Source organism: Acartia tonsa, chromosome 5, assembly GCF_053477335.1.
Source record: "Acartia tonsa isolate MP-2025a chromosome 5, ASM5347733v1, whole genome shotgun sequence".
NCBI classification, from domain to species: Eukaryota; Metazoa; Arthropoda; class Copepoda; order Calanoida; family Acartiidae; genus Acartia; species Acartia tonsa.
The window spans coordinates 40,942,514-40,968,975 of NC_137264.1; the positions used below are offsets into that span (position 1 = coordinate 40,942,514).

Consider the following 26,462-nt stretch of genomic DNA (forward strand, 5'->3'; position numbering starts at 1 on the left):
CTTTTTGGGTGCCAAAATTGAAATATGTAATTTTGAAAAATATGTAAGAATTCCTCGCTTGTCTTATTGACTACGGGGAAGCAATTAATGAAATTTGTAGCTGGACATTTTACAATCAGTATATGCACAAAACCACTACTACTAGGAAGACTTTCTATTAGGTCCATGTGTAAAATTTCACCTGCCTGGTCACTGATTGGATAGAATCCTAATTTTTCATTTTTGGAGTACTGATTTACAAGCTGACATGCATAACAAGTTTTTGTAAACTTATCAACATATTCTTTTAGGCGAGGATGAAAATAATTTTGGAGATTAAGAATCATTTTATCTTTGCCAGAATGGTTCGTAGCCAGGTGAGCAGAAGCTATATATGCATATAATAGCTTAGAAGGAATATAGAGTTTTGGAATGTCATCTTTGTCAATGTAATATAAAAGTGCATTTTTAATTTTGTATTTATTATTGTTATGTACATAAGTGTCTTCCGTTAATGCTTGGATGTAAATGTCTTTGTATTCTAATTTTTGTTCATCAATAATTCTTTGAGTGGTTAGAATTTTTTCTAAATCTTTCAATGGTTGAAAGATTGAAGTTAAATTTTCAATTATTTTATTGTATGAAAGACTAGAGCCTAAGACTTTTTTGCTGAGTTTTGTCTCTTTAAAATCTTTTTCAAATTTTTCTCTAGAGATTTGAGATAAGAGGTTAATATGTACTTCAGGAATGGAGTATGCTGTGATGTTGTTGACTGATAATGATTTTTCAGGTTTTGGATCTTTGTACTCAACAAACTGTGGATGTTGTACTACCCATTTGGCCCAGTCGCCAATGGACATCTCCTCAGCAGGCATATTGTCATCTAAGCTGTCCTTCACATACAGAGGTAATTGTATTTTTACTCTTTCATGTTTTGGAACTTGAAATTTTCTGCTTAGATAATCTGCTGGGTTGTTTTTTGAACTTAAAAATGCAAGTGTGACAGTTTTATGGTCATGTTTAATAATTAATCCCCATCGTTTCATTTTTCTACATGATTTTGTGACTCCTTCATTATACATCCAGAGGACTGTTTTATTGTCGCATAATGCTAGAGTTGGGTCGAAGCCTCGAAGGTGCTCCGTAGCATGTAAGGCATCTAGAAGTGCATTAAGTTCTAGAGTATATATAGCATTACTTTCTACTGTTTCAGGTATAGACTTTGTGTGATAACAGATAATTTCAAAAGTTCCTCTGTGTTTGTTGAGCTGATATTCTGGGTAAGAAATATTTATTGCTGGTCTTACAATTAGAGTGTCTTTTGATTCATAAAGTAGAAAAATGAGGGGTGCTGCACTTTTAAGTTTAGGTGCATTAAAGATAATTTGTTTTTGGTTATTGAATTTATCTGTTGAGTTTATTATTATTACTGATTTGTATAGTACACGTGCTAGAGCATCAAAAACATTTAAATCTTTGTCTATGGAAATTTCTCCGTTTTCCATATTTTTAATGAAATCTTTCATCATATGACGGTTTGACATGTATGTGTTTTCTAATATCTGCGGGTGGAGGATGTGGTCCCTAATATAGGTCACCATTTTCTTACAAATTGTATTGAATTCTGTAGGGCAATTTGAGACTTTTAGTAATAACTTGAGACTATGACTAAAAGAGTTTTTTACATCTTCACCATATCCTAAAGTTTTATCTAATAGATATTCATGTTTAGGTGGTTGAGATGTTTTTAAGTCTGCCATGAATGCTTTGTGAGATTGGTCTGCTCTTGGATAAAAGATAGGTTTGTAAGGTAATTTTAAATCATAAATTATTCTGTGTGTTTTATCGTCCATGTTGATGTATTCTGGGACTTTTAATTTTGGGAATTTTGCTGGAATAATTTGTGCTAGGACGCAGCTATACTGAGAACCTGATGCGCTGGCGGCATCTGTCATAAGAATTTTGGGAACTCCAGGTTGTACAATTTTTGAGTACAATGGAGCTGATGATAAGGTTTTATTTAAATCCATAATTACTTTTTTATGTGAATCTTTCATAATGAATTTTGTTTTATCGCTTGTGAGTGCTGTTATGTGTTTTATGTCTTTAAATACGTCAAATCCACAAACTGTTCTGAAAGAATTTAACATACCTAAATATGATTGCAGACATTCTTTAGATTTTGGCATGGGTGCTTGCAACACTTTTTCGACCCTTTTGGGGTCGGCTTGTATAAAGTTGTTGCACACATACCATCCCAAAATGTTGATTTTGCTTTTACAAAAGGATGCTTTTTCTATGGAGATTTTACATTTGTGAAAAGCTAAGCGAGAAACTAATTTTTCTATGCATTGGAAATGAAATTTAACACTTTCCTCATAAGTATCTTTTGCAGGTGTGAAGACAACAATGTCGTCGTAGTAGGTGTCACAGAAATCCAGGTAATCTGGCAACATAAGAGGATAACCATTGTCATCAAAGATTATTGTATTATTTTTATCTCTACTAGGAACATGATTAATGATCATATCTGTGAAACGAGCCAATATAGATGGAGAGCTGGCCAATCCTGTGCATAGTGAATTCATTTGATAGGCTCCAATTTGTGTTGCGAATTGGGTGTACTTGCGGCAGTCTGGATGTATGCTTATGGAATTAAATGCATTTTTTAGGTCTATGACACTGTAAAAGGAAGCATCTCTTAATTTATTAAGGATTGAGCTAACCGTAGGTATGAGTGGAGGCTCTATGGTTATAAGCTCGTTAAGTAGTTTGTAATTGACAACTAATCTTGCTGTTTGAGCTTTATTTGATTTTGCAATTAAGAAACAAGGACTGGCAAACTGACTGAGTTCCGAACCTGATGTGCTGGCTTTGCTGACAATGCCAAGTTTTTCAAGAATTCGAAGAATTTCTCTTAACTGTGCCAGTTCCATTGGAGCCAGGTAATAACATTTTCTGGTTTTTGGAAGAGAGACATGTGGTTTAAGTGTAATTTTATAAAAACCAAGAGTGTCGCTGATTTTACCTGCATCCAGAGAGTGTAGTGAGATTATTTGTGGATATTTATCAATAAAAATGTCTTTTATATATGGCCAGTGTTCAGCATCATAATTGTTTTCTAATATAATGTCTGATGCATTTTCGTAATAATTTGAAGGAATTGAAAAACCTGAGGGTTGTAAGTCTTCAGGTACAATATCTTTAGTGTTTGGTTTAAAGCCTAATTGTATTGTTTCATTATCATCAAGGAAAGAATCTTCCTGTTCTTTAGTTAATGTAATAGGTGATTCCTCTACCCTATCCCTTTCTTCTGACAAGCTATATTTTGGATCTTTTACGTCATTATTAATTGCATCTGGGTTACCTATAAAATCTTCTGCAAAGTTAAAGTCTAAATTAAAAATATTTTGATCTATGTCTGCGGTCTTAATTTTATCATCTATATTTTTTAGAAGAGTGATTTCACCTATTGGAGTGATTGAACTGTCAAGGAAAGAGACTTCATGCAGTAAGTTAATTTTATTCTCAATGTAAGAATTTATGGAGATATGATTTATAACAGTAAGTTCCTGGCTTTGTTCAATAAAATCTACATATCCCTGGATCCCATTATAAGTCGTAGGTCCTACATTTTGAACTTTTGCTATTACAGACATTTTATTTCTGTATCTTTGAACAAAACTAGTTGAAGGAAAAATTTTAATATTATAATGCTGAGAGTAAGGAATGTGGTCCTGACTTATAATCACGTGATCGTTTTCTAAAAATTTTGAAGCTGGGGATAATTGAAAATAGATTTCTGTTATTTCTTTAGGTTTAAAATCATTAAGAAAAGCATGAGCTAAATTTAAATTTTCATCAGTATCAAAGTAGCTAGGAACTTCTTGTTCTAAATCATTTGATTTGTATACTATTGGTTGCATATAATTATCGGCTTTAAGACTTTTAATAATTAAGTTTAAATTAAGAAAATCTGTTAATGATAAAATAACTGGGTGTTTGCATTGAAATCTATCTTGGAATTTAACAATGTACAGTTTAATAATTTGTGGCTTATCTTTATACTCAAATTTAACTTTAAAATCGATCGTTCCTAATAAAGGTATTTTGTGACCCCTGTAAGACTTTAAACTAATATTTGTAGGTTGAATCATGTCATCCCATTCATCATCATCAAAGTATGGAAACAAATCTTTTAAATAAGAAAAAGAACAAATAGATAAATCAGCACCTGTATCCAGCATAGAGGTACATGATCTATAGTCATTATTAGTTAGATGTATTAACATTGGTATATATAGTTTCCGTCCATATGTAGGTTTTAGATCCATAAAAATAAGTTGATGCTTGTCAGATTTTAGGGTGTTTAAAGAAATCACATTTAGTTGCTATTGTGATTTAATTCGATTTCTATATTCTTGATTCACTACTCTCATATCATAATCCCTGTGTTTTCCTTCCCTTTTGGCTTGAATAAAAGCGGGTCTGCGAAAACATAAGTGTTCAGGGTGGAGAAGTTTCATTTCATTTTTTGTTGCTTTAAGGCAGATGGTGCAAGGTACATTTGTTGGTGGCTGAACTTTTAATTTACCATTATCTAAACGCATTTGTCTGCATCTAGTTGATTCATGCCCAGATTCACCGCATAGAGGGCAATTAATTTTATTTTTATATTCTTCTACAGGTTTATTGTGGTGATATTTGTGAGAACCAAAATTATCGAAGAATTGGTCTCTAAGACGTTTAGAAAAATTTTGCGGATTATATTGGCCATTTTTATATTGGTTATGAGGCTGTTTACTATAGCTAGCATTGTTAATATTATTATTATTTTTATAATTATTATTATTCCTGTAATTATTAATGTTGTTTCTGTTGCTATTATTATTTCTTTGGTAACTTTGACCAGGATTATATTGTGGCTTTCTATTTATATAAGAAGATTGATTATTATAATGATTTTTATTATTATTATTGGAGTTATTTGAATAATTTCTAGAGTATTGGGGCGTCCCGCCAATATCTAATGAATTTATATAGCTCCTGTTATAATTAGAGAAATTGGATCCATTATTATAAAATATATAATTATCTTCTATATCGAGATTATTGATGAAGTGCCTATTATTTTTATAATTATTATAGCTAGATTTTGCATGATTATTGTTATTATACGTAGATCTACGATTTTCATCAAAATTTAAAGCATTTACAGAGTGTCTAGGTGTATTGTATTTGCTGTAATGTATAGACTTCATTGGTTTGCTAGCATAAAGTTTTTCTAATTCTAGATCTATGAGGTCAGAATAAACTTTTAATGAAGTACTAAATTCAGCAAAAGATGCGTTACGGCCGTAGTAAGCATTGCACTCTTTTTCAGCTTTAAGTACGTACTCTGAGCATTGGCGGGGCAATGCTTTCTTTAAAGCACTTATGACTTCAGCATTAAAGCATGAATTTCTGGAGGTTTCATCATGAATAAGTGCCGCACGGTTCCCTAATTCAAGAATGTCTGATTCAATACTTGATAAAGTTGAATTAGGGGGAGGATTATATTGTAATAATTTATCTCTAGCTTGGAATGGATTTATGCGAGTATCATATTTTTTTAATAGGTTTGAATAGATATCGCTAATAGGCAATTTTGAGCTTATTTGATCAGATATAAACTGATAAGGTTCATTTGTAAAACTTTTTTGTAAGAATCTTTTAAATTCAGCCTCTGATAAACACATGTCCTCCTGAAATTCGTTAAGATTTGTTAAATGTTCAGCAATGGAAGGAGAGGAAGGACTTTTAGTGTTGAATTGTTTTTTTGGAAATAGATTATGAGCTAAGTTTCTTTTATACTCATCATGAGTTAAGATATCTGTAGGAGAATATTTTGATGGGGCCACTATAGTTTCCATGGTTGTAAATTTTTTATCCGCTGTATAATTTTTTATTAAGTGATCTAATTTTAATTTTTCTTCTCTGATTTCTTTTTCAATGCGTTTTTTATTTTGTTGTAAATGTTCTTGATAATCATTACTTATGTCTTCTATATCAAGATTTGGAGCAGGAATGTCAGATTTTTTACTCAAAGCAATTGAAGTGCTAGCTAGGTTTAAAAGTAATCGACCAATAGGGTCTTGTAATGTTTTTGCCACATTTTCAGTAATTAGATTATTATGATGATCATCATTTATTAAATTATTATCTGTATTTTGAGATTCCATTATGATTGACCCCGCCTGTGACGTAGGTCTTGAGGGGGATTTTTCGCTTCTTTTAAAGATGCTTGTCATATTTTGACTTAATTAGTTTTATAATATTTTCGAAAGTTGAGAAAAATTGATTTATAAATTCAGCAAAACTTTTTAACAATTGTATATTAAAAATAGATAAAGCTACTAAACCTAATAAGGATACGAAAATAATAAAAGATAAGGCAATACACTTACCTAAAATTTTGAATGTTTCTCAGGTAGAAGACCAAAGATCGCTGTTTTGACGGGACTCTTCTCTGTTGATGTTGTGGTGTTATATACCGGATCCATCAGAAATCACAGGTCTCCTTAATATTACTAAGAGTTATTATCACAGAAAGTTTTTCACAGCAAATTAGAAATACTTATTAATGGTGTAGAATACACAATCCGATAGGAAAAGAATTCGAGAACTATGAAAAAAGATGGAAAAGAGTTTATTAGTAGCAAATTAAAGTTATAATGTCAATTAGAATAAAAATAAGAGGTATCCTTTGAGTTATATCTAAAAAAATAGCAAAATTTTCAAGTGCTTTATCAGATTTTAAATTGTCTAATTCAAGTTTATAAACTAAATTATTGGCTGTTATTTTAGTGTCAATTGACGCAATTAAAAATAGTAATATGATAGTGTAGAGAAGTTGTTTTGTCTTGTACAAGATATAGATTGTCAAAAATATTAAGTATATATCAAGGAAGTCAATGTTCTTGGTAAAATGCTATGGGTCCGTATAGAAAAATAAGGTAAGAGAACTTAATTAAAAATTTTCTTAATAATTCTTATCTATCTAAGATTCAAAAGGACGTCGCGCCACCTGTAGGAGTGATGATAGCGTTTACCGCTATTCTATACCTTGCGTTATCAAAAGAGCAGATTTTAACCTATCTATCCTTTGAAATTAGAAGACGTACGTATCAGCCTTCCTACCTGCAAAGCAATCCTTTAAATGTTGGTTCAGTAAGTAGTTAATCCTAGTCCCGACTCTCAAGGAAACCCAATTCTAACCGATAAGGTTCTCCCTTTCTTAACGGCTTGCCACTAATTCCCTTGACAGTGTTATATTCGAGCTAGGTAAATTATAGAGTAGTTTTCAAACGAGTTTACCAATTAATAACTAATTCCTTATTATTTTATAATTTTATTTTACAAGACTTAATTTAAACACAAAACAATCACAAGATATTAATTAGATTTCAATTAGATTACAAGATCTCAAGATTTAATAATATTAGATTTATATAAATGGTGGAATAATACTTATGAATTTATTTACAAGACAAAACAATTCAAGATTTAATGATATTGGATATATAAAAGGTGGAGTTATACTTATGAATTAAAGGACAAGACAGAACAATTTATATTCAAAATGGTTGCAATAATTTAGAATAAGACCAAACAAAATTGTACACAAAACTTATTTAACACAAAGAATTATCAATTAATGTATACTTAAATACAGACGTGATAGGTATACCTATCTCAATGGATTATTAATTACTTAAGTATTAATTACTATTCAAAGTTATTTCTTTATTTTAAAATGATAATCAATCAATAGCGTCGGACTTTTACTGAGGCTTTAAAACAAATCTTTTACTTAATGTTTAGTTTAAGATTTAAAATTAAATAATCAACCAATGGTGTTAAATGTTTACTGAGGCTTTAAATAAATGTTACTTTAGACTTTAGCTTAGGATTTAAATTTTAAAATCAACCAATGGTGTTAAAGGTTTACTGAGGCTTTAAATAAATGTTACTTAAAACTTTAGCTTAGGATTTTAAAATTTAAAATCAACCAATTGTGTTGGAATTACTGAGGCTTTTAATTAATATTACTTAAACCTTTGGCTTAATAAATTTGTTATCAAATGTCAATTATTTCAGGTAGTCAAATTCAACCACTGGTGTTTGGTGTATCTTTGGATATGATTAAGGTAATTTAACCAAAGTTTTTGAAGTAAAACTTACTGGATTTCTATAGATCTGGAATTAATTTTCTATGGACTATGTTCTACAAGTGAGATGCTTTAAGTTTGGTGGCTATGAGAAGAGTGAGGAATTTCCAGAAATCCCTTCCTTTTATACTTTTTGGGGACGCTTGTTGCGCCCCCTAGACGTCTGGTTCTAACCATAATTAATGGCCATCTTGGCTATCTGTTGCTATGATTGTCACATATCAGACGTCTAACCTTTTATGGTTGTTGGTTTTAGACGTCTAAATCACTGATATTTTCACTTTCTAACATGGTGAAATTTGGCATACTAGACGTCTAGTTTTTGATCTGTGGATAACTGTTTATTGGGATTGTCACTTTTCAGGGTAAAACTTTCCCTTTTTTCACTTTCCTTCTGTCTAACAAGTGTATGAGTCACTGGGTTATGAACCCCGGTGTATGACAAAGTTCATTGACTGCCTAATACAATCTCATCTTGACAACCATTCTTCCACCAAAGGCCTGTAATATTTTAAGTTTGATTATAAAGGAAATGGTTGTGGTTTTTAAATTTAAAGATGTGATAAAAAGGAACGAATAAATGATTTGTTGATTTTGAACTTTTTTATCCTTGTTACAATATTAAACATTTTATAGGATACTACTTGGATGTTGCATTTTGGACAAGGACAAGCTATGTTAGAAGGTAAGTGTTTTAAAGCTTACTTTTTACACTATACTTTTGTACTTTCTTGGTAGAATATTTTTTTAAAGGTTATTATTTAAAACAGCTAACTGTTCTTTTAGCTAAAAAAACATAAAAATTATATAGCTTTCATTAGTTTTTAAGTAGTTTCTATTCAAGTCCTGTCTGTGTTATACTTAATAGCTACAACCCCTCTAAGCTTTTAAGTTGTTAGATTTATAAAGAAAGGTTAAAAAAACGTTTTGTAGAGAGTGATTTCTTAGCTTGGTAAAGGCACCATGTAAAATATAGGTAAAACACATGACATATAATCAAATATTAGAAATAGGCAAGTGTTGAACCTATGATACTTTTTTGTTAAAATGTATGAACATCTATATAGATGTTAAAATTAAAATCTACAAAGAGCCACATGTTAACAAATTTTATATGTTTATTACAAAGAGTAGCTTTTAGTGCTATATGATCTATCCTTATAGTTTGTTTTTCTATTATAGTAAAATTAAAAATAATCCACACAAAGTTTTGTTGAAAAAACATCAAATTGTCATCCTAAGAAAGAATTTTATTTCTTATTATTTTTAAAATTAGTTAAGGTACCTTTTTTTGATAAGATACCCTAGGATTTTTGATGGAGAAGTGGATCAAAAGGGATGATTCATATAAGGTAGGGGCATCGAAAATAGGGAGGGGATTAAGCTACCTTTACATAAATAGTTAGGGATTCCTAAACCTTTCTTTGCAAAGAAAGCAGGTAGAAATTAATAGGGAAGGGTGGTAGTGGGGGGGGGGGGGTTGATAAAGGTTACTTTCAAATTTATGTAAGCTTTTTTAGTACAACTTTAAGGTAGGCTTACATTAAAGTTAGCGATGCCTAAGGGTTCTTAATTCAAAAGAAAGCAGGTAGAGGTGGGAAGAGCTTTGACATCCAATGAATAGATATATAAGATCTAGATGGTCTATCTGGCACCAAATTCTGTCATACATATAGAGGTGTAAGACAAACCCTTTTGTTTATTTGTAACTGTATAAGTTTCATTTTGATAATTTCAGCAACAAAATGTTTAGATGATATAAATTTCTGAAATGCTTTTGATTATTTAGACGTATTTGTTTAAATTCAATAATTTGGGCAACAAAATTTTTAGATGATATATTTTTTCCTGATTCTTTAGCTTTAACCCTTAACAGTCGGGCCCCTTGCCGCACCTTAATCAGTCGGGGGGGGGGGGGCGTTCAACGCCCCCCATATTATCTCAGTTCGTATTAGAGCTAGAGGGCTAAATTTTTTTGTACAAGTCCCCTGTGTTATGATGAATTTCCGACCTTAAGTAAGTCAAAGTCAATTTTCGCTTCCTTCACCCTTTTATTTAACAACCTTTGTTTTTAGGTCCTTTTTTACTTAAAAATTTCAAACGGCTTTAATTTTCTTATTTTTGAAGCTAGAAGGACAATTTTTTTTGCAGAAAATGTTTATCTTTATGTAAATTTTATATTTGAAATGTCAAATTATAAATTTCAGCGGCCGCAGCTGTACTTGGCAGCTGCCAGCCGCCGCAGTCGGCGGTCGGCGGGAAAACGGCGGTGGATCTTTATGAAATTTTTATACGTTATGTAGACATGTAAGAAAAGCTTAAGTTTAAAATTTGAAGTCTCTAAGTCAAAAATTGAGGCCACAGGAGCCTTTTAAAGATTTCTGGAGACCTGGAGGATCAGGACCTGCAGGATCATACCTGGAACCTGAAATTGACTTTAACACCTGTATTTCATATAAGGATGTACTACTAGAGGATATTTTGGCAAGATAAAATACTTTGTTTAAGTCAAAAAAATATTTTTGCTCTTTACCTGGATGACCCTGCCAGGTTTGCTGGCATCCTGTGCCCGCCAGGATAGAGATATTCAAAAAATTCCAACTCTCAGTTATGTGTCATACCCAAACTTAAAAAGTCACGCAGTTTGGGCTCTTTATCTTTCACACACAGAAAATGAGATAGAAAAAACCGGATGGGGGGGCGTTCAACGCCCCCCCCCTCCCGACCGTTAAGGGTTAAATACTCTAGGAAGTAGTCCTATAGTTAAAAACCTGCTAAAAAGCACTCCAATTACCATGGATGTTTCCCTTAGAGCAATAAGAAATTAACCCTTACAGATTGGGGGGGCTAAATTAGCCGCCCCCCTCTAGTTTTTTCAATGTCACTTGCCTTCATTACATCATGACTTTTTAAGTTTAGTAATTATACATTTTTATATAAGCCGGTGCTTTTATTAAGTAGTAGATGTAAAATTTTTCATAGAATTCAGTTATGCAATTTTTAAAATAATTAAGTTTGTTTTTTTACAATTAAGTCGATCTTAAGGTACCAAAACGCAACAAAAAAAAGGAAGAAAATGGGCATTATGAACAAAAATAGTAAGATCTTTAATTTGACACCTTACTTTTTGAATTTTGTCAGGTAATTATTGAAAAAATTGATTTTTTTAAACCCACGAGAATAAAAACTTTGAACTTAATTTTATCATTACACAGGTATAAAAAATATGGGTTCATATATACCTTTAGAATCAGAAAAATATTACGAATCCATTATAAGCAAAATTGAAAAAAAGTAAAAAAATAAAAAATGGCCTAATATATTATTTTGTACAAGCAACACTTTCTTCATCCCCTTTTTACCCCCTCTTTACCCCCTTCCCATTTTTATTCTCAAAATAAGAAATAAGATGGTTGCCTGTATAATATAACATAATATTTTTATATAATTCCTTTTATTGTAGTTTATATACTATAGTGTAAACTTTTTATTTCAATTTTGCTTAGAATGGATTTGTAATATTTTTCTCATTCTAACAGTATATATAACGCCTATTTCTTATGCCTGGGTAATGATAAAATTAAGTTCAAAGTTTTTATTCTTGTGGGTTTAAAAAAATTTATTTTTTCAATAATTACCTGACAGAATTTAAAAAGTAAGGTGTCAAATTAAAGATTTTACCATTTTTGTTCATAATGGCCATTTTCTTTCTTTTTTTTGTTGCATTTTAGTACCTTAAAATTGACTTAATTTTTAAAAAAAAAACTTACATTACTTTAAAAATAAGAGGTCTACAAAAAAACCGATTGCATATCTGAATTCTATGGAAAAATTTGCATCTACTACTTACTAAAAGCACCGGCTAGCTATAAAAATAAAAGTAAATACCCCTCTTTGGTGCCACCTAACCGACTTTGACCGGATGCCATGACCGACACAGACTAGTATCCTTATAAGATCAACTCTTGCCGACATATAATTACTAAACTTAAAAAGTCATGAAGTCACAACTCTCTATCTTACCTACAAAAAAATGACATTGAAAAAAATAGAGGGGGGGGGGTGGTCAATATGACCCCCCCCCCCCTGATCTGTAAGGGTTAATAGATAATTATACTTCTTAATATGAGAGTGTTGACAAAAAGTTACTGCTGTATATCTTGAATAGGAGATGAGATAATCATATTCTCTACATTTTTGTCTTTGAAGGACAAACTGACCGATAGACAAACATTTGGATCTAAAGAGTATCTTCACTACTAAAAATTATTTACCCCTTCATCAAATGTTGGTAAAGATTTGTTTGTGAGGGTAATAAAAAAAAATTTTTTTCAAAGCATTTTTAGGAAGATAAACAACCATCCCTCCCCCCCCCCCTTCCCCACATATTTTGACGTCCTCACTTTTGTACAAAAATCTGCACAATTTTTAACCAATAATATGGCCGAATTATTGCTACATTGTTTTCCTATTGGCTGCATTAGAAAATGTGTATCTAAATGTCCTATATCTATTCAATTAAGGCAGGTTCCTAAAATCTAAAATTTTAAAAATAACAATACTAATAAGATTGGGAACATAAATGTAATTACATAACAAATTTAATTGAGAGAATGCAACTTTGTACTTCTCTTTTTAAAAGCGAAGCTTTTCTATAATAAGGGTAAGTCCGTCCATCTGTATCTGATAGCTCATATTATTAATTTAGGCATATAAGAATTATCCTATCAATTTCAAATAATGTTTCCTGTAATAGTTAGATACGATTTAGCAACTCTATAATCATTATCCAAATGCCCACATGTTCATTTTAAACATACTGATTTTTAAAACTTTTTTTATAAAAACTTAGTTATCCTATTCATCTTGATCTTATATTTGAAATAATGATTCCTAAAAAATGTGTGTATGTCATTATCCTGCATTTAATCAATTTTACATTATAATTGTTTACAAATTTAGAGCTTCGCTTTTATTGATGTTGTCATTCTTGTTTAGCAACTCTCTAATAAGAAAGGAAAAATGCAAAGAGTACATCCAATAGACAAATTCATGCAAATAGATTGTTAATTTTTTTCTGTTGTAGTAAAGTTAAATTTAATCTACAATATGTTTTGTTAAAAAAATGTATCAAATTGTCTAGCTAAGAAAGAATTTCATTCATTATTATTTAAATAAAATAAGGAAAGCCTTATTTTTTCTTAGGGTATCCTATCTTTTACAGAAAAGATAGGAAGAGTTTTTATAAATCAGCTAAACAAATGTTATCTTTAAAGTATTAAAAACAAGATTAAGGGAGAAAAGAAATAAAATGCTATCTTTAAAGTAGCAAAAACTAGATTAAGATTAATGGGAAAAAAGGAAAAAAAACATAAGATACAAATGTACAGCCTCAATCATGATAACTTTTAAACCCAAAATGAAGAACACTAAGGGGGGGGGGAGGTGGGGGGAGGATTGGCCTAGTGAGTGTTAACACAAAATTAAGGTACACTTATTGGGGGGAATCGGTTGAAAAGGGTAGATATAAACAATTGGGGGGAAAAGAGAAGCAGTAAGTAAAGTAAAAGAGAGAGGGGAAAAATACATTGGCGGTGCAGCCTTATAATGTCATGAGGAAAACTAATAAGAGTTAAGACAACATCTTTTCCAATATCATTTTTAAGCATATTTTCATTTAATGTTGAAATTAAAATGAAGATAAAAGATAAAATAAATTGTTTTCAAATCAATCAGAACCTTTTCTATTAAAAGCAATTGAACCAAAATGGCTTTCTCAAATATTAAATTTCCCATAAATGTTTCAGATGGACAGACATAAATTCATATTATATAGTAACTTTGCTAATAAAAATCTTTTAAATCCACGATATTAGTAGAAAAAGGTTTAAAATATTTTTTTAACAATTTAATATCAAAATTTTATAACAAAAGTTAATTAATCTTCTTTAAATTCTTTTAGTTTGGAAAGAGGTGCAACAACAATATGGTTTAGCACAGCAAAAATGGCCAGGCCTACTGATTTTGTCCATTCTTAAATTCCCTTGATTCCCCTCTTTTACTTTTTTCTCTTTGCCTTTATGAACTTTTAATCATACAAAGAGTTCATTTCTACAATTCTATTCTTACAAATAATGCAAAGAGAACTGTAATTTATTTATGAAATACTTTTTTTTAAATCCACGTTATTTTACATAAACAAATACATAAAGGATAAGTTAAGAAAGATTTTAAAATATTCCTATTTTTTATTGCAAGTTGATGTAATAAGGAAGGTTTAGTACAGGCTTATGTACACTTGTTTATGAGAGGTTTGTGTAAGGCTAAAGTATGCCTATCAAAATCTTTACTTAAGCTTGACATTACTAAATTTAAGGGTAGCCTATCTCCCCCAAACTAAAGTAAAGCTTAAGATACCCTTATTTTTAAAGGGTCCCTAATAAACCGTTTGTGATTAGCTCTCATGTTTATATAGTCCTCTTCTATGCTGAGTTTTCGTTGAACACATCTAAAACTACAAACTATACTAATTAACAATAACATAATAGTCGCTTTAATATACTATAACAATTTGATACGCCAAACCATACCATAAAAATATATCTAAATAAAAGGTTTCCAGCATAAAACCTGCCTGTTGTGCCAATATTAATGATACTTTTTACATCTCAAATCATCTGCATTCAAGTGTTCATATAATGATAAAAAGTGAAACACAGGTTCTGAAAAAATATCAAAACTTTTAACACAATGGGTAAAAACAAGAAGCAAACATGAAAAAAAATGACAATTTCAATTTTACCAAAAGTTGACCCTGTTTTTGTGGCATTCTGTGCCAGCCAGGATTGAGATATTATAAAAAATAAACTCTATGCATGTTTAATGTTTAATTAAATTTTAAAAGTTAGCTATGACTTTCTATCTTTAACACATAGGCAATTAGATCGAAAAACGTCGAGGGTTAAGTAACAACAAGAAGCAAAACGTGCACAAGACTGCAAATGATAATTTTTCTTTTGCCGAAAGTAGATTATAAACAAACTTTTTTAAAAAGCTAGGAATAGTTATTTGTAAATCTTACTCTATGTTAAAAAATTAGCTGAATTGTAAAATATAACTGCGTCTTTTTTATGACACACTGTTATTCTTAATAATGATAAGTCAATAAAGCAAACAGGGATAGGTAGGTGGAAGATAAATTTAACATACTATTTTCCTTGTAGTGCCTTATTGAGCAGGGAATCAACCCCTATAACCCTTTATCTAGAAAACAAAAATGAAAATAAAGAGAGAGTTTTTTTTTAAAATTGTAAGGTTAGGTTTGGTTATATTGGGTACTGACCATCTTAGTTAGGATCATCTTTTTTCTCGTATTATAACAGTAGCGGTTTTCTTATTTCTAGACAGGCGGGGCCTATTTTCTAACCCTGCAGGGCAAACATTTATATATTACCTAACCTAACCTAACCTAAAATAACCTATCGAATATCTATTGTGAAAATACGACGAAACCCTCTGCTTCGTTTTCTTTCCATGATTTAAAAATTCTATCTTATCAAAGAATGAAATATTGAATTGAGATAAATATAAATTTATCTCATGTTCTTAAATCCCTGTAACTATGGCGATGTTATGAATTATGCTCTTCCACAAATATGATAAAATATTAAAATCAATATTTAAAATCTAGGATGACAACATCCATAAATAGCGTAGCACAAACAAATCATGACTAAGAATACGGACACAAAAAGATTTAAATAGTATTAGTTAAAGAAAAAAATCACAAAACCTCAAAAACCTCAACATGAAATTTTATTTTATTACTATTATCCACAAAAACTTTAAAAACCTGACCAAAAACACCAAATATATGGGGATATATATAAAAAATATATATAAAAAATTTAAAATTGGATCATAAACACCAAAGTATGGAGGAAAGGTGAAAAATATAAAAATAGCCAAAAACATGCTAAAAGGCATTCTGACGGCCCTTGTTATTTTCTTTAAACGATAGGAAATTAAATATTGATATCCTCAACTTAGAGAATTTTGAAAATCGGACCATAAACACCAAAGATGTGGGGAAAAAAATAAAAAAATGACCAAAAACCTGCTAAAAAGCAGGACGACCACCACCAATTTTTTAGAGTTTAATATGCTCCTAAATTATAGAGTAGCTTCGCCACTAAAAATATATATAACAAGAAAAATTACCTCAAACTATAATTGTGCATTTGAATATTTTGCATTACATACTTTAAACTGTACTAGCAGCTGCGCCCCTAGCATCTAGAGGCTTTGTCTTCGAATAAAAAAGGTAGGAAAATAGCCTAAAACAATCCAGGGACCAATGTGTAGCTTTCCTTAAAAGGAAAACTCACTCAGATATTGAAATCTTAAGATACAGAAAAAAATAACCTTACCACTTTACACATATAATAGGATTACATGATAATATAAAAATAAATTAAAGTTTTTTTTTAGAAATATATTCCTAAATCAATTAAATTTACCAGTACGATCAATAGATAAAATATGTATGACAACATCAAAAGGTGCAGAAGTATTTTAAATAGCCAAATTTACTCAAATGCTAGATAGCATCTATTTACTTGAAATTTTAGAGTCTTAATTGAAGTTTAATGATATTTCCCTTGTATATTTTTTTGGCACCTAGTGTTTACGGTTTCGTGACTAACGGTCGAATCCCTGTACGGACAAGAAAAAAGACATACCCTAGTTAAAGAGGAGCAAACGTAATAAAAGCAATTTGATTTAATGTATAGGAATCCTTAAAATATTTTAATTTAGTCAAATTAATTTCTGTCTAGTTTTAAAAAGATTTACATAAATATCTACATATTCAACTATCTAAATAATTCATTCATATATACTTTCAATTTATCTATCTATCTATCTACCTAACTATCAATCTATCTATCTATCTATCTATCTATCTATCTATCTATCTATCTATCTATCTATCTATCTATCTATCTATCTATCTATCTTTCTATCTATCTATCTATCTATCTATCTATCTATCTATCTATCTATCTATCTATCTATCTATCTATCTATCTATCTATCTATCTATCTATCTATCTATCTATCTATCTATCTATCTATCTATCTATCTATCTATCTATCTATCTATCTATCTATCTATCTATCTATCTATCTATCTATCTATCTATCTATCTATCTATCTATCTATCTATCTATCTATCTATCTATCTATCTATCTATCTATCTATCTATCTATCTATCTATCTATCTATCTATCTATCTATCTATCTATCTATCTATCTATCTATCTATCTATCTATCTATCTATCTATCTATCTATCTATCTATCTATCTATCTATCTATCTATCTATCTATCTATCTATCTATCTATCTATCTATCTATCTATCTATCTATCTATCTATTTATCTATCTATCTATCTATCTATCTATCTATCTATCTATCTATCTATCTATCTATCTATCTATCTATCTATCTATCTATCTATCTATCTATCTATCTATCTATCTATCTATCTATCTATCTATCTATCTATCTATCTATCTATCTATCTATCTATCTATCTATCTATCTATCTATCTATCTATCTATCCATCTATCTATCTATCTATCTATCTATCTATCTATCTATCTATCTATCTATCTATCTATCTATCTATCTATCTATCTATCTATCTATCTATCTATCTATCTATCTATCTATCTATCTATCTATCTATCTATCTATCTATCTATCTATCTATCTATCTATCTATCTATCTATCTATTTATCTATCAACCTGTTCATATCCTGCACTTCTTTAGCACTAGGAACAAAAGGTTTGAGTGCTAATTTTCTTGCTTTCTCTGTTTCCTCGGTTCTGCGCCTTTCCTCGTCCTCGTCTAATAAGATGTAATAGTAATACTAACGTTGAACATACATACAAAGTTGTCATAATTTTGGAAATGAGTCGCTTTTAAAGGCTAGATATCCAGGGAGCTAAAGGATAAGACAATGATCGACTAATTGAGGTACGTTTCCAATGTTAATACACAAAATTACCTTTTCTGTAATAACAATTAATGGTTGAAATGTATTGACACGAAATTTGATAAACCAACCAATCAAAATTTATTAAAAGTCCAAAAAGTTAAGCCAACAAATCAGAAAACGTTATTATAAAACTTTGGGGACTTGTGTAAGAAAAAGCCCATCGTCCCCTCTCTCTGCTAGATATATGAGAATTATAAAAATTTAGATATTATAAAACAGTCTGACTTTGGCAAAGTGATTAATAATAAAAAATTTCCCCATTCTGTGCACGTGCAGTGACGGAGGTACCCAAAATTCTCTCATTTTTAGACTTAGAAGAATTGGGTACTTTCATCATCAAATCTTTATTGGTTTGTTCAATTGTTAAATTTTGAGAGACAAATCATGATCAAAAAGTTACCTCCCAATTTTTCTGTCCATGTCAAAAGATCTTCTTCACTAAAAAAATATTACAAGAATAAGTAGAACATAAGATTAGCGGAAATTATAGTATAGGGAATCAAAGGACCACAAAAAAATGTCTAGCTCTCTAGCTCTATCAGAAACTGAGATAATAGAAGGAAGTTTCTTGAAGAACAAACCTCTTATCTTTATATAACTAACCGCTTTTTGTTCTAACTAGCCGCCTTTTGTTCTAACTAACCGCCATTTGTTCTAACTAGCCGCCTTTTGTTCTAACTAACTGCCATTTGTTCTAACTAGCCACCTTTTGATCTAACTAACCGCCATTTGTTCTAACTAACCGCCATTTGTTCTAACTAGCCGCCTTTTGTTCTAACTAGCCGCCATTTGTTCTAACTAGCCGCCTTTTGTTCTAACAAACCGCCATTTGTTCTAACTAGCTGCCTTTTGTTCTAACTAACCGCCATTTGTTCTAACTAGCCACCTTTTGATCTAACTAACCGCCATTTGTTCTAACTAACCGCCATTTGTTCTAACTAGCCGCCTTTTGTTCTAACTAGCCGCCATTTGTTCTAACTAGCCGCCTTTTGTTCTAACAAACCGCCATTTGTTCTAACTAGCTGCCTTTTTTTCTAACTAACCGCCATTTTTTTAACTAGCCGCCTTTTGTTCTAACAAACTGTAATTTGTTCCTAATTAAATGTTTACATAACAGTACATATTTCTGTTTTCACATTTCTGCATCTTTTTCAGCTTTTGACAGTGTTATTTTTTATATCAACTTTATCATTTTATTAACTTTTGATCTTTGTTTGTGTCTGTCTGTTAGTTTTATATCAATATAGGCATATGCAACTAATATTAATATTATCTCAAAAAATCCAAAAATGAACTTTAAATCCTTCTTACGGTCAAATGGTGGAACGTAAGATTATGCTTGCACAAAATTTTAACCGATAAAAGGAGGCCTACAGATAATCTGGAATAGTCATTAGTCAATGATGAAAATAAATGCACAAAAAAAGACAAATTCTACGCGTTTTTTCTTTTGTGGAGCTTTCCCTGTGCTTTATTGGATCTTGGCTATTTCATATTAGTGGTATGTCCTCTTATGCCGCTTAAAAGGGCGTACGGACATGATATGTACGTTCAGCCGTTTGAAAGCTACCAGCTTTTAAAATTCATAGATTTTGAAGATAATCGTTACCAGGAACATTTTACTGTTAACTGCACATGGCCCTATTGCTTTTTTAATACTTATTTATTACATTTCATATGTTTAAAAAGCGTTGTCATTTTTATACTAATAATCTTTTTTATCCATCTCGATCTTTTATAATATCAAATCTTTGTTGTTGTGTGTGACAACTAGTCCTTGTTCTTCTGGACATAAAAAGTTTGTTGTTAGTTTTTCTCTAAATTAAGGAATAAAAACTTTGAGGCAGTCTAGAATACAAACAAGGATGTTCACTTCCAATGAGAGAGAGACATTAAGAAGACAAATCGTGGAAAAAGACAACGTTTTTTCTCAAATAAGTTTTAATTCAGAAAAATGATTTAAAGAATTCAAAAGACACAACCGAATCTTTCCAGATTTTGTATAATTTTTTGAGGAACACGACTCCAGTGACGTCATATTTTTCTTTCCTGAAAAAGGGAAGGGGGGAAGAAAAAAAGAGATGGGAGAAAAGGGGGTTTTCCCCATCTCTTTTGAAGAGATTTTCTTCCCCCTTCCCTTTTTCGGGAAAGAAAAATATGACGTCACTGGGGTCGTGTTCCTCAAAAAAATATACAAAATCTGGAAAGATTAGGTTGTGTCAATTCAAAAGACTTAAAAGTAACGCAAAAAAAAATAAATGTAACTAAGGTAAAAGTTTAAAGTAAAACACTAGAGGGGAAGGGGTTAAATAACTGTAAGTCCCCATCCCAGGGACCTTTTGCCGACTCTCAATTAGCCAATATTAACACAGCCAAGTAGCAGAAAACAATTTGCTAGCAGTTGAAAAGGGTCCTTAACAAGGGGATCCAGGTAGTTGTCTGATTTTGCATCTATACTTTAAATTTATATGCAAAAGAATTAAAGACTGACCAACCTAGATATAACGAATAATTTTATAGAAGATGCGCCAGTTTAAACTTTTTCTGGCACGTTCATTGTATATGTAATTAATCTAAATTAAATTTGTATTTATCTTATAACACAAAAAAGGACATTTTTTTCTATTGAACAGGCAGCCTATTATTTTTGTACGTGGAGAAAGTCACTCAAAAATCACACTCTTGACGTCTTAAAATGGAGGAGGATGAGAGGAGGAGTGGAAAAGAAAACTCCTAAGAAGGAGATCGATAATTTCACATTTTTATAACGTCACGTGTATAATTTTTGAGCGACTTTAACATTTTGTTTATAGTTTTTCTTGACCTAATGTTAAAAACAAAAACAAAAACTAATTTTCAATTTATTTGATACAATGAGGGGAGGTTGTGGGGGGGGGGGGGGCGGTTGTATTGAGTAAGATTAGATACTTGTGAGAAACTTTCGAATTTACCTTAATGTTTCAAGAAACTCCAAGTCGAACTGGGCCGCTGCCAAAAATGCCTACAATAATAATTGAAATAATCATAAACATAATTTTTTTCCTGTCTGTCTGTCTCTCTGTAAGATGGTCTGTAAATATGCATGGCATATTTATACGCCGTTACTTTTTCTGTTTATTATTTGTTTTTTCATACTTGTGTGTATTCGAAGGTAGTATTTGGGACCCTACCTCCAAAAAATAGATGGATGATTCATTACATATTTATATTCAAAAACAGTTTGCTTTTTGTTTAATCCTATCATTTAACCAATAGAAACAGAGTGTAAGACCAATCTGACAACAGTATTAGTAAATTTTTTACACATTTAAGTAAGAAAGGGCAGTATTTTTTTTCTATTTCATCCATATATTTAGTAAGTCATATGAAAATAGTTTAACTTCTTTTGATAATGCTTTGCTTGGGGAATTTAATCGACCAATTAAATTATGATTATTATCCATCTATGATAATATCTATGTTGTTTTCATTTCTGGTGTTTGAAGTTTGCATGTTAGATTTGAAAGCTTTCATTATTTCGAACCTTTCTGTTAAACAAAGGTTGCATTTTTTGGAATTTTGATTGTAAGGGTTGGCTAGTTTTTCAATTGACCATTCAATCTTATAGTTTATTGGATATTTATTCATTTAATCTAATGTAGCTTTGTAGAGTAGCTTTAAACTCTGAAATGAATAGAAAATACCTCGATTGTTTGTTGACATCTTTGAATCCAGTCCAGGGTGTCTTTAGTTTTTCTAATTCTAAACATACAAATATACATTATACATGGATGGAGAGGACAGTTGACTGTACATTATACTGGTGCCCGATATCTCATTCATTGGCTTAAATATTTAAGGAATTTTATATTATTTTGATAGGTAGGTCTACACTAGTAGTATCCTAACTTTCAAGCAATACGTAATCTACAAAAGAAGTAATGTTGCTTATAATCAAGAGAGATATATTAATTCACTGTCCCTTCTCCTATCCCTTAAGATCCCTGCAAATAAATCATTCTAAAGTGGGATTTGAGTGGAAACCATAATCCTTTCTATTACCAGAGTAGGACAAAAAACACACACCATTAAAAAATCTATAATATATCATTTTGGATTTTCTCTTAGGTTAAATTAAGGATAATCTGGGATTAGAGCTACCAGTAAGGGTTATACATGGTTTTTGTTTACATCATTAAAAAAGGTAGAGTGTTAGTACTTTAGCTTATACTTTTAGTAGATGCCCGCGTCAATAAGGTATATACAATGTCTACTTTTTAACTAGACCTAAAAGCCATATTTTAAGCTACCCTGTCAGCTATGTTTGGGCTGGATTCTCCTTTGATTCAAAGTGATCATATTAGAGAAGCCAGAGCATAATCTTCTTACTATGGGAGGTGAAACTTTAACGCCCACGGAGAATAGGTTATGTAACAAATGACAGACAACTAACCCTTGCATGACCTTTGTTTGGAAGTCCTAACTGTGCAAAGTAGTAGGTTGCGCCTACTCTAACTATTAGTGTCACATGCATGACATGTCAGCTGTATGTACCCTTTTTAACATCTCTAGTATGACGAACCCGACATTTCCCCAACAGCCAACAAGCATGCTATCATTGACGCTAATGTAGCAGGTCATAGTCATACCTGTAAATCTTATGATACTGAACCAGTGCCTTTTCAAATCTTGCAGAGGTATATAGAGCACTTCCTGAATAATAGGAAAACATAAAAAAAGAAACCTCAACTATTCTAACCTTCATTATACAAAAAATGTATTTTGAAATCGTATTCATAATATTGTAAGAGATTTTTGAAAAAATCTGTTAAGTCTTTGAAAATGGAGGAAATCTCACTCCACCATTTAGATATGATTTATCCCTGTTGTTACCTAAAGTGCCCAGAGCCATCAAAGATCCTGGTCTACGCCCCACAGCTATCTCTGCATCCTCTACAGCTCTCTTATTATTTCCAAGTAATAACCAACATCTTCACAAATAGATTTATAATAAGCATGATTTATATGTAAACAAGGATGACAAGGAAAAAATGTCAAATATATAAAAATAGCTAAAAACCTTTTAAACGGCAGTCTGGCCGCCATTGTTGTTTTCTTCATACGACAGGAAATAAATTTTGGTATCTTTAACTGAAAAAATTTCGAAAATCGGACCATAAACACCAAAGATATGGAGAAAAATGTAAAAAAAAATATAAAAATAGCCAAAAACCTGCATAAAGGCAGTCTGACCGTCATCGTTGTTTTCTTCAAACGACGGGAAATTTAATTTTGAAATCTTTAACGGAAAAAAAATTTGAAAATCGGACCTTAAACACCAAAGACATGGGGAAAATTTGGAAAATATAAAAATAGCCTAAAACCTGCTAAAACGCAGTCCGAACGCCATTGATGTCTTATAGTTAATTGTGCTCCTTTATGATGAGAATGTTGTCAAAAAGTTTTAGCTTCCTACCTTTTATAGGAGCCGAGAAAATCACGTTTCCCCCAATTCATTAATTACGGACGGACAGACGGACGGACGGACGGACATTGTGAATCATAGAGTAGCTTCGCTACTAATAAATTCGCGCTTTTACACAAATTACCCTTGTGAGCACTCATAACCCTACCCCTTATTTGAAATAGATAAAAAAGGGGGGAGGGGTAAGTTTTCGTTTTTTTGCTTATAACTTTAGTCTTTTTGGGTAAGGCTATATCTAGTACTGCGTAGCCCTGCAGTAGCAGTTACAAATAGGGGAAAAACTATCTCCTTCTTAGGTTCAATATATTTTTAAATAATAGTTGGATAAAGGGGATCAGTTCTTAACCAGTAGTAAAAAAATAGATGAGCAGATAGATTGGTTGATGGTTACATAAAAATAATACAGATAAACTGTTAAATTATGTTGTAAACCGTAAAAAGTACGAGTGCGGAGTGTTTACAAATTATCTTCGATGTATTGCTAGGGGACCATTCCCTGATAGGTAAATAGATGGAAAGGACAGTCGCATCCGTAAATTGATGAGCAGATGAGTACATTTCTTACTTGCTTCTAGATACATAGGCCAATTCCCCTTCTTCTTCTGATTTCACGGCTTTGTCAAAGTATTCCATGGCCTAGAGCACAGAGTTCTATCATTGCTTCATTTGAGATAACTATTTTCTTTTTCTTAAATTTGATATTTTGTCTAAAAAGTTGGGATCAGTTGGGCATGTAAGTTGCATAGTGGTTTAAAGGAAAGGTACTGGTTTTTCCCTGAAATTTGCATATAATCTAAGTTGTAACAGCTACCCTTTACTTATACAGCTTATTGATGCAAAGCACAGAAAAATCATATTTAGACAAACGGCCAAAGTAAGATATAGAGCAGATGATATATTGTCATAAAAAAAGAAAACAAATTAATCCCACTTAAAGATCTCAAAAACTTTATAAAAAACTAGCGGCTACGCCCCTAGCCTCTAGGGGCTTTGCCCTAAGAGGTTTGATAAACCTATTTTTGTGTTATTTAAATTTAAAAAGAAAAAGAAAAAAAAAAATTTTTTGGAGGAGGCAGTCGACATCTTCTTTTTAATTTTAATTTAAAAAAAATTATTTTTTTGGAGGGGGGTTTTATTTTTTTGGGGGGTTGGGGGTGTCCCACCCCCCTCCCCCAAAAAATATCTTAAAACCATCACAGGACCAGTAGGTATATTCCCTGAAGAGTAGAGCCCAATCAGTTCAGTGGTTACTGAGATCTTAAGCTTCAGACGGACAGACAGACAGACATCGTACTATCTTGTATTATAGATAAAAGATTTTTGTCATGAAGATTCATTGTCAGACCGACGAACCAAGTAAGTTATATAATGGATGCTCATTGGTATAGGGAATAATCACCAAAATTAAAGATTTATATCTTAAAAAGCGCATTAACCGCACATCGTCACGGACGGACACACAGACAAAGTGATTTATTCAATTATAAGCTGGGGAGTGGGAGGTAATTGCTTTCCACGCTGTACCATTAAAAAAAGATGAATAATATATTTTCAGCTGGCTAGTATAACGATCGCCCCTCATCGCTTATGACTTTACCCCATCCTCTCCCCTGTCCATGGAGGAATTCATAGGTCAATAGCTGATAACTATTAGCAGCCTAAATGGACCAAAATAATTCTCTGTAAAATTATCTATATATTAAATATCCATTGTATATCCACTGTATGCTTTACCTTTTCCAGATCTCCACCGCTGCTCCTCATCTCGAGTTCACCCTACAATTAAAAATATTCTTAATTAAGGTATCAATGTTCTTTTTAATAGCATAAACATTGCCTAAGATTTTTAGGTGGGACCATTTTTAATCCCACAAACATGGCCTATCACATAGCGCAACCGCTCGTCATCGGGAAGGTGATAGGTTCAAATATCGGCTTAACACCGCGTCGAATCTAAATACGACAGAAATGGTTACTATGGCTGCTATGTCAGGTGTGCGACATGCATTATTAAAGTAAGAAGAATGCCCTGAAACAGGCACAACTCACTATCATGAACAGACAAGGGGCATTCAATCAAAAAGTTGGTTGTTTATTGGGTGTTACTTAACCAAATACTCTGGTTTGGACACAAAAGAAGCTACATTTGGTTCCATTTAGCTATCTTTGGTTGTTGGGCCTGACGTTTGAGTGTCAAGGACAGCAGGCTCGCCCATAAGTGGTAATTGATAGGTATTTTAGATTTATATTTTTCTCAACGCATATAACTATCTCCAATTTAGCTGTTTTGTAAATAGATATACCTATCTTCCCTAAATGTATATCTGTTTACTAGCAACTATGTGTCAGGAGCGGGTGAAGTCCCCATCCATTTTCAATTTCAGTTTTAAAAAGAAAAGCTTAAAAAGATTGGGTTTTACTTTTTCTCTTGCAAGTTAAAATAGTTATAAACCTTCCCAGGACCTTTGAGAAGTTTTGATGTAAACGAAATCCATTCCGGTTCAGTGATAGCGAGATCCTTCGATATAGGCAGACATACACACACACACTCACAGATCCTGTTACTTTTTTTATATGTATTTAACAAATTTAACAAAGCTCCCTATTCTTTTTTTGACAAACCAAAGCATGACTAAACAAAGATGACAACATCCATAAAAGCGAAGCTCTGAAATTGAAGGACAAACGACTATTAACACTTGTAGAGTGTCAGAACTGAATAAGTAGAATATTATTGCTT

The 26,462-nt window shown here is 31.5% G+C and overlaps 1 protein-coding gene across 2 annotated transcripts in view; it reads right to left on the reverse strand.

Moving 5' to 3' along the window:
- Positions 1-26,462, reverse strand: part of LOC145320351 (outer dynein arm-docking complex subunit 4-like) — a 100,759-nt gene that overhangs the window by 46,854 nt on the left and 27,443 nt on the right. For both annotated transcript variants that reach the window (XM_080162767.1, XM_080162766.1), the window contains 8 exons: positions 25,457-25,498; positions 24,288-24,358; positions 23,131-23,228; positions 22,887-22,950; positions 21,942-21,999; positions 21,210-21,259; positions 18,659-18,696; positions 18,005-18,107 (listed from right to left, as the gene is read on the reverse strand). In XM_080162767.1, coding sequence (XP_080018893.1) covers positions 18,005-18,107; positions 18,659-18,696; positions 21,210-21,259; positions 21,942-21,999; positions 22,887-22,950; positions 23,131-23,228; positions 24,288-24,358; positions 25,457-25,498 — 524 coding nt within the window. The remainder of the gene's footprint in view (positions 1-18,004; positions 18,108-18,658; positions 18,697-21,209; positions 21,260-21,941; positions 22,000-22,886; positions 22,951-23,130; positions 23,229-24,287; positions 24,359-25,456; positions 25,499-26,462) is intronic.